The 9795-nt window shown below is 29.0% G+C and overlaps 2 protein-coding genes across 2 annotated transcripts; one reads left to right on the forward strand and one right to left on the reverse strand.

The window, feature by feature from the left end:
• Positions 1-979: 979 nt before the first annotated feature.
• Positions 980-1633, forward strand: LOC108687091 (superoxide dismutase [Cu-Zn]-like; the record flags this gene model as incomplete). Its single annotated transcript, XM_018192693.1, has 1 exon — positions 980-1633. A coding segment is annotated over one exon (255 nt), but the record flags the coding sequence as incomplete, so codon positions are not given.
• Positions 1634-5271: 3638 nt separating this feature from the next.
• Positions 5272-8153, reverse strand: LOC108687161 (probable small nuclear ribonucleoprotein Sm D1). Its single transcript, XM_018192784.1, has 4 exons — positions 7871-8153; positions 7596-7672; positions 5839-6036; positions 5272-5564 (listed from the first exon to the last, which is right to left on the reverse strand). The coding sequence occupies exons 1-4, from the start codon at positions 7882-7884 to the stop codon at positions 5482-5484; spliced, it is 372 nt and encodes a 123-aa protein (XP_018048273.1). The 5' UTR covers positions 7885-8153; the 3' UTR covers positions 5272-5481.
• Between the last annotated feature and the right edge of the window lie 1642 nt (positions 8154-9795).

The following is a 9795-nucleotide window of genomic DNA, read 5'->3' on the forward strand; positions in this document are numbered from 1 at the left end:
CCATCACTTACCGCTAAAGCCATCTATAGGAAAACGGCGGAAGCAAAGTTGTATACCTAATAGAAAATTGTCTTATCATTTCCGTTATATAACAAAAGCAAATTTCAAACAGGTACATTAAAAATATTAATGTTGTCAATGAAAATAAAGTTATAAGTAACATAAATTTAACATTTACTTATATTAAATTCCAAATCTACATAAAATTTAATAAAAAATGTATTACATTTCGTAAAATTTTATGAAAGTACACTAAATTAAGTACATAAATTCATGTACATGTATACAAATATACTTTTCAATTGCAGATACATTAAATTTAATTTAGTGTATCATAAAATTAAATTTAATTTATGTAACTTAAAAGTTTAATTAATAATAATAATTAAAAATAAATTAAATTTCATGACATTTTTAACAGTGTAATGTGACATGATATAAATGAAGTAACACTACGAACTTTTTCTATTCAATATAATACAATATATATTTTATGTTATACATCGTGCCTGCGTCTCTTTCGTATCAGTTGTTCTATAAACATTATAAATTTATAAATATCAGCAAAGATTCGCATTAATAAAGCAGATAATAGCAGATAAAATTATGCGAGAGACTTCTATCACAGGATTATAAAAAAATGTATTCAAACTCTTTTTTCAATCATCACTTTCGCAAAAATCCAAGTTAACTGGACACCATTTGCATGTAGAAATGAATGTTTTATGTAGCGAGTGATTGATTTTTCTAAATCTCTGGGACTAATTCAAAAGTCGAGGAAGTTAAATTTTCAGATTAATTCCAGAAGAAATCGGATTATCGTTGTTGCATCGAACTCTCCGAATGCAAATGCGACACGATTAGCACAAATTAATAGCCTTACGCTTCGCGGATTGAGCCGTCGCGATTTCCTCCGCGCGATAACACACTCCCTCTCTCCATTTTACATTACAGTAAACGAAGAGTAATTGCGTTTCAGGTGAATCACGGAGCACCGAGTGATCCGTTACGTCACGTTGGTGATCTCGGTAATATTGAGGTCGGAGAGGACGGAGTGGCACATATCGACGGCATGGATCACTACTTGAGCCTAGTGGGCGTCCGGGGTGCGATTGGCAGAGCTCTGGTGATCCACGCGAAACCAGACGATCTCGGCCGCGGCGGAACTGAAGAGAGCCTGAAGACCGGATCGTCAGGCGAGCGCGTTGCTTGCGGCGTTATCGGATTCTTGTAAAAGGATTTCGATGAACAGCGAATTCAGTTATTGCATGCACTAAATACGCACTGAAAACTGCCGTACTTAATTCACTTAAAAAGATACTGCGTAGTATGCAAGATCTTTGGTATACACAAGCAGATTTTGGTGAAGGAAATGATATAATTCCTTACTAAGAACAAAATATTTGTTCTATCATTCAATCAGAATATTGTTATATATTTCTTTATAATTTTGTATATTTTTACCCTATTTTAAATATTGATACTTTAATATTTTTTCATAACTACATTCCGAGTCTCGACGTCTTTGTTGAATTTAAAATAATTTAAAAAGGAATAATTATTATAAATATTTATTACATACTGTTTATTCATTTGTTATGAAAATAGCATTAAAATTAAGCTGGTTTTATTATCATGAGTGTTATTCACATAATATAACTGTTATAATATAATTAATTTTATTCAGTTGAAGTAATTATGTGTGACATATATCTCTCTCGATAGACGTTAAAATAAATTTGTGTACACAGCTTGCAGATTGTGCGCACTAGTACATCCACTTAAATCCGCTAAAAGAAATGTTGCGTATCGCAACTTCATTCACTAATTTAATTGCGCTCATTTGTACCGATCAATAAATCACAAATGTATAAATAAAACATCTGTTAAATGCATTTTACATACTCCTTTATGTAATCTCTCTAGATTATAAAAATAAGAAAAATGAATAATTTTAATAAGAAAGATTGATGACAACCAATTTTTCTTTTATTTTAGTTCATACATCTAAAAAACACTAAAATAATAGTAAAATAAAATATATTTATTGTGTGATAATTATACATTAAATAACAACAATAGTCATGTTGATATAATAGTATTTTATACAAGTATATGAAAAGACTTTTCTAGAAACATTTTCGATAAATTACGATCGAATGTTTTTTGCCGCAAAAATTTCCACGAAATGGTCTACAAAAATGAAGTTGTTTTTTTACATTAATATAATCAACGATCAATCAGAAATTTAACGAAATTTCAATGCAAAGAATTCATTCAACTCGGAAATTGGACCGAGTTTGTCGTAACAAGATTTTATTGTAATAGTTTTCGCCGTTGATACATTTTTCGGTGAAGTAAATACAACAATATGCAACATATAGCCAGACAAATACACAATCGCATATGAAAAACGCAATCAATGATTCTCGATAAGGAATCTAAACTGCAAAGTTTCCGGATCTTTCAAGTATCGTATGCAGTTTATTTCTACACGCGCATATAATATTATTACAATTAAGACTTAGACGTCCGTATAAGAGAAAGAGAGAAAAAGGTAAAATCACAAGAACGAACGTCAAATATTCTATGGACGAAAATCGCTTCTTCTGAGAGTCCGCACGTACAAGAGTCCCAAATGGCTGAGATACCAAGAACTCTGGACACAGAACTCTCCACAGGGCAGAAGTTCATCGAAACTGCGAAGTGGCGAATCTGTTAGCTCATCCTCGTCGACGATGTTCCCGAATGCAGCAGGTACCCAAGGGACTTCGACGAAGCCCCGCGCATCTTTTCCACCGTCGACGATCCCACGGGCTCGCCCATCTCTTCGAGAGCTTGCAGCACCTTGGTCACCACTTCCGGCGGCGAGGTCCTCCTCGCTCCCGGCGCGTCCGGTCGATGCTGGAGATCGTCCTGGCGCGGTTGCCTTGGTAGCGCGAATGTTTGCGGCTGAAAATGCACTGCAAAGACATTGAACCATTCGTTTGAGCACTTCATGTCTCCTTATAAAGTTACCCCCAGCAATATCGATCGTTTCCGCTCTGATTTACGCCGTTAAGAATCGAGAGCGAACCAAGATAATAAAATCAATAATGATTTTTATTATTGCCAAGATTAATCCCACCCGCGATTTCTCTATTACAATGCCAGCATTTCACAAACCGCGACATATCGGTAGTATATCTTCGACTTAATTTATCTTTTGAGATATACTATGAGATTGTTACAATTATTGCTATCTTATTTTTTTTTCAATTGCTTTTATTAATCAATTTTATAGCAAATTCGGTTGGACGCACTAGTGCATATTAAAACCATTGATTTGATCAGAGTATAAAATGCAAATATTTGAAATTATGAAATATATACTTTATCTAATAGTATAATAAAGTGTATTAAAATTTTCACAGTTTAACTGGTTTTTGTATTTATATTAAACACACATTTTTACGTCAATCTGTATATATGACGACTTTGATGCGCACTCAGTATGCAGTGCATACTGAGAACATCCAATCGAATTTGCTTTTAGTATAAAATTCGATTCATATCATATAATATTTTAGGATAATATATAATAAGATTAGATTAGATCAAATAAAATTTTAATATATCTAATAAGATTAGAATTGATCAATCAGACACTTTATTATATTTAACTCTCCTATTGACGTCAAAATCTGCAACATGGTTATTAATGTTAGATCTGTAAGATCCATTTAATTTGTATTAAATTATAAAAGTTAATTAATTTTAAGAAATCAAAATGACACAATTCGTATTGAGAAAAATGAATGTTAAATATATTTTAATAAAAATAACCAAAAAAATCTAAGAAAAATTGAATTTTATACTTCTGATGAACAAATTTATATAAGATCTATTTTCTGTGATTGAATTAGTAGATATATGCTTGAAATTTAAAATAAAACAAGCATATTTGATATTTAGTCAAAGCGAGAAAAGTTCTAGTGCAGAGTCTAATGCAAGAACGAAAAATAGACTTATAATGAATTGATCAATAGATCTGTAATTGACCCTCCGGAAGGTTAAAAATATTTCCGGAAGGTTAATAATACTATAATTTAAACTTTTAAATTTTTATCTCAGTTTGGCTCAAATTCATTTGGCAGCATATTGACTCATCTCAATAGATTTTGTCTTGTAAAAATCCAAATAGTCTTGTAAAAATCCAATAGTAACATTTTTTTACGTATATACATTTAGAAGCAAATTTGTATAAACAATTTGTATGAATCACGTCAATATAAATTGTATAAATCGCATTAAAAAATTATATAAAAATTTAATGATCACTTTGCGATCTAATTATTTTTACTTATACGGCAAAATAAGAACTCTTCTCACTGATTAAACTGAATATTTTTAAATAAATGCATTTCTCATAATAACGGAGATAATTCTCCGCGGCAACAGAGGCAATTATCGCTACATTACTAGGAACATCCAGGACGTCGTAATCCGAAATGTCATCTAAATCATCCGCATCGAAGTTACTGCGGCCGCATCTAATGACAAATTGTAAGCAGTTGATGATCAGCCTTTTTGATGACTTCCACATAATCATGTGCGAACATTTTTGGACGGGATCGTCGCGAGTAACGACGTGCGAATTACATTGTCACGAGTCGTGGGGTTTCGTGTAACGTAAATGTTGACAGAAGTGGTTAGACGAATATACGAGTGTACGTTGAAGTTCGTTAACGCGGACATAACAAAAGCGAACTTGGTTTGATACGCAAAATGACATTTAAATCTTAAAACTGATAAAAACTGCTTTTAACCATACTGTTTTATTCAGAAAGTCCTCAATATATTTAAATTACAGAGGAAATCTTATATCATTCTAGTTATATCGAATAGTAATTTTATCGTAGATATATTGATCTAAATCTATTATGTCTTATAAATCTTTGAGTTTTACAATGGTACGGATGGTGGGCGCACACACGCTCTGGCGCAAATGAAATAAATGTAATTTGTACTAGCATGATATCCTTGTAATTATAAATTGTAACTCCTTTTTAAGAAAAATTTGTAATACAATGAAATTGTAATTAATATTAGATTATTCAAATTAATAGAATTAACAAATAAGGAGTTTACATTACGTTAAATGAATTATATTACAATGAAAATTATGGCTAATTATATAGCACGCATAGATGTAATTATAATGGTCAAAAATCAATTTTACAAATTTTCTATATTTCTTTACAAGCATATTAAGATAATAAAATCGAATACAAGATTAAAATATCGGAATGCTTGTATGCTCTACATTTAAATCTGTTAAAAATGAATGTCCACGTTATCTTGAAATTTATTATAGGGCTATATCAAGAAAACAGCTTCGCATAGATTCATTTTTATAAAATTAGCAGAATAATGATTCTTTTCACAAAGATAGAAAAATGTGTATGTTGAAAATACATGTGAAGAATATGTTGAATGTCACTATCGCCTGCCTCTCCCTCTACCTCGTCCACCCCTACCACCTCTACCGCCCCTGGCGCCGCGTCCTCTACCACGGGCAGCACCTACAAACAAATAGTATAATTAATATAACTAAAGAAAACTTTATCATATAACTGTAATGATTGCAAAAAAATAAAATAAAAAGAAAATATCTCTTATCAGTTAAAATTAAAAATATAAATATAGGATTAATACTTGTTGACTTATCCCTTTCAGCACTGAATACTTTTAACAAATGGATTGTGGAACATTTTACTATCTGTAACTTGCTTCAACATTGGATATTTCTGTTTTATTATTAGACACATAAATATATGCCTAGACACATAAACATACCTCTCGCAGCTTCCTTCTTCTTGGCTTTAGCCTTCGGTGTATCATCAATTAGTAATGTTTCTAATGGCAATGAATCAGGCAAAATGTAATATCTTATATTGTTTCCTCGTAAACTAAGGGTTTCCAATTGTATTGGTTCACGATTCTTTATTGTCATTTTTACTGTTTTTAGATGTGTGTTCATGGCAACATCAACACCTATAGCAAAATAATTTATCAATAATAAATGACATTAGATCACATATGAATATATCAGTGCTGGAATTTAATTGCACATTTCAGCCGATTTTCAGTTTGATTTCTATCTCTTATTTCAACTGCAACCTAAATGCTGATGGACAAGACCTAAGCTAATCGGCAGAAATATGCAACTAAATCTCAGTTCTGAAATATATGATTAATAACAATTTCGATTGGATGCACTAGTGTGCACTGGCACATATTAAAGCTGTAATATATTGATTTAATTTGAATAAAAGTAAAATTGCAATTATTTTAAATTAGAAAATATATACTTTATCTAAAGCATAATAAAATGCATTGATAATTTTAACTTATTTTTGTATTCATATTAAACACACATTTTTACATTTAATTTGTATACAATGACTTTAGTACACCAATGCATGCACTCACTAGAAAAAATAAAAAGGATTAATTTAAAATTAATAACATAGAGGGAATGGAAATCATTAGTTACTTGTCACACCATTACTTTTCTTATCCTTACTCCGTTATAATGATAATGACAAGTGAGAAATTTTTTTTATTATCCCTACTGAAAAGAATCATATACATATATATCAGTTACACATAACAAAATCATATAATTAAGACAAGTAAATCACATAATGGATTATTCCAAATCAATACGTGATTTTAAAATTACAATTCGGAAAATCATATTAGAAATAATTTCGTCCATCATGTGATTTTATAGTTATTGAATTTTAAAGAATTAAATGATAGAAATAGAAAAAAAAAACATATCATGTGATTTTTCAAATTATGTTATTTTAGAAAATAACGTATTAATTTGGAACAATCCATTACATAATTTACTTGTTTTAATTACATGATTTCATAATGTAATTATGTGACATGATTTTTTTTTCAGTAGAACTATAAGGTAACACAGGGCTTGGAAGGTCTTTTGGTCATTATTTGTAACAAGCTGAAAAAGTTACTCATTATTGAAAAAGTTAATCCAACTTTTGTAAGTCGTAATTTGTAACGAGGTAACATTACTCATTACTTATTACAATTTATTTTTTTATTTTAAATAAACGCAATGGTGCGAGGTACATAAAGTGATTTTCCCAAGATTTTAGCATATTCTCAGCTTAACTGCTTATCATTATAGTTATAAAAAATGCAACGTCATTATCAAATTGTTATTATAATAAGTTTATTTGTTTATTATAATTGTTATTATAATAAAATGTTATGGTAACACTTCTATTCTCTGACATTTTCACAAAAATATATTCTTATATATCTATACCCAAAAAAATCTTAAAATTTTTAATTACGAATAGATCTGCCATATTGGTGTTTATTTTAGCTGTGGTCAAAATCTCAACACAAATATTTTGAAGTTTGATGGACCAATAAAAGTAAGAATTTTACAAACTGACCAATTAAAAAACACTTCAAAGAATTTGCAACATTGATCATATCCTTTATATATCAACATTTGTTTCTAACCTAACGCTACTTGACGCCAAGTCACACAACAAAACGTCACTTTGACATACCTGTAATTGTGCCGGTAACTTGAGTGCCATTTTTTAATTCTATCGTCACAGTCTCGTGACTGAGTTTCATCAAAAATCTGCAAAAACAACATTAATCTTTGAAGAAATATCAGTGTTTTCGCGCAAAAACGTTTAAAGTATAGGTTAGGTGCACGTATAGAATTATTTGCATTCTCACAGAAATCATATACATACATAATTCATTGCATGCATAGAAAAATCAGTGCTTTTATTATGTTTTTTTTTATTATATAATTTTCACGTATTTTACGTACCTTACTAGCTTCATAATGCGGCTAGATTACCTACTTCACAAGCGAAACGATTTATCGATACCGCCGGCGAATTGTTGCAGATTGCAGAATACCATCTATCATAATGTAAGAATACTAAGAATACAAGATGCATGAGGAAACATAGAAATCTGAGAGAGGACACAACAGCTCAAAACCTGTAACCGCAAAATGTTGCCGCGCACTACTGACCCCTGACAAAGTAGATGTAAACTACATAGCTCTGAAAATAATACGTTCACTTTTTATCTCCAGATGATAAATCGATATTTGGTTCATATAATCATGCTACATTCACAAATTATATTTCAGAAATATTCATCTCTGCAATCTTACATGCACGTGATGTTTATTTCGCTAAAAATATTAACATTAAGATTATATTATATTTTAAGGTTATATTTTTACAAATGTGTTAATATTTATATTTTAAATAAGTTATATACATATGAATTAAGTTATATTTCAAGCATATTTTTATTAAACACATTTTTATAGTTTATTTACTTTATTTGTTACTTATTACTTTCTTATTACAATACTAAAATTTGAAAAGCATATAATGACCAAGTTAATCTAAATTTTTTTGTATAAGTACTTTAAGTATTTAAAATGTAATTATAAGTTTCATTGCGCAAAAATTAGATGTTTTAATAAAATAAAGAAACAATATATTTTGTTAACAACAACATAAATTAAAAGAAGAACTGATGAGCCAAGATTAATTATATGTGTACTTGTAATTATAAATTTTTATACACAAAATTTTAACAATGTCAAAAGTTTCAACCTGAAATATTTTGTTTATTTACAGAACAATATAACCATGCAATTTCTGCATCTAAAGCTGAAACGTTGCTTTATCGAATGATATAAATGTCAATTTTTTCAAAAATAGAATATATATGCATTTGAACTAAAAATATAATATTATTTTGCTTCTATAACTACTACGTAATGATTACAATGAAAATATAGTCATATTTTTTACTCAAATTTATATATATTCTATTTTTTTAATAAAATAGGCAATTATACCATTCGATACAGCAAAGTTCTAGCATTAGAAATCTGTATCTTTTATATTAGGTGTAGAAAAAGAAATCCATTATTTTTCCATTCAATTTCACGCAAAAATAATGGATTTCTTTTTACTACATCTAATATGATTTGTAACACAGTTATGAGTCGGAATGTTGCCTCGCGAGTGAGCAGGTAAAGCAGGTTTCAGAACAAAAAATCATAGAGACATTTTTTAAAAACGAATTTTTAAGGAAAACTTTGAGCTTTCACGTCAGATAGTCGAAAACTTCGCAATAAATATATTATGTACATAATTTTGAATTAACAAAATTTGAAATGAATTTTCTGAATAACTTAATATTATTTAAGACAATTGATTGCAGAATATATATAAGTGTGGCAAAAAGAAAAAAACGTTATATGTTTCGTTAGAAATGCTTTAAAAGCAGAACTCGATAAAATAACTGATACGACTTATTTAAAATAAAAAATATAAAATAAGTTCCAGAAACTTATGTAAAATATACAATCGTAGGAGTAAAATCACTGATACGACTTACAATATTTGAAATAAAAAATATAAGGATTTCAAAAACTTATTTAAAATATTAAATAAGGAATAGGTCACAAGAAATTATTTAAAATATATAATAAGAAATAGGGTTCGAAAATGCATTAATTTATTTAAAATATAGAATAACTTTTATTTAAAATATAAAAATAACTTGTCTTTTATTTTAAATAGATTTTCGAAGGCTATTTCCTATTTTAAATAAAAAATAGGTTTCGGAAACTTACTTAAAATATAAAGTAAGAAATATGTATTTCAAATAAACGTTTTAAATAGAATTTAAATAAAAAATATTTTAATAACTTTGTTTATT

Source organism: Atta colombica, unplaced genomic scaffold, assembly GCF_001594045.1.
Source record: "Atta colombica isolate Treedump-2 unplaced genomic scaffold, Acol1.0 scaffold200, whole genome shotgun sequence".
Classification (NCBI taxonomy): domain Eukaryota; kingdom Metazoa; phylum Arthropoda; class Insecta; order Hymenoptera; family Formicidae; genus Atta; species Atta colombica.

Bases quoted from the DNA above. Each gene is read 5' to 3' on its own strand.
- LOC108687161 (XM_018192784.1), bottom strand. The intron at 6,037-7,595 runs GTATGTCAAAGT...ATTTTGCTATAG, and splicing joins AGTTACCGGCACAATTACAG to GTGTTGATGTTGCCATGAAC. The intron at 5,565-5,838 runs GTATGTTTATGT...ATTTGTTTGTAG, and splicing joins GAAGAAGGAAGCTGCGAGAG to GTGCTGCCCGTGGTAGAGGA.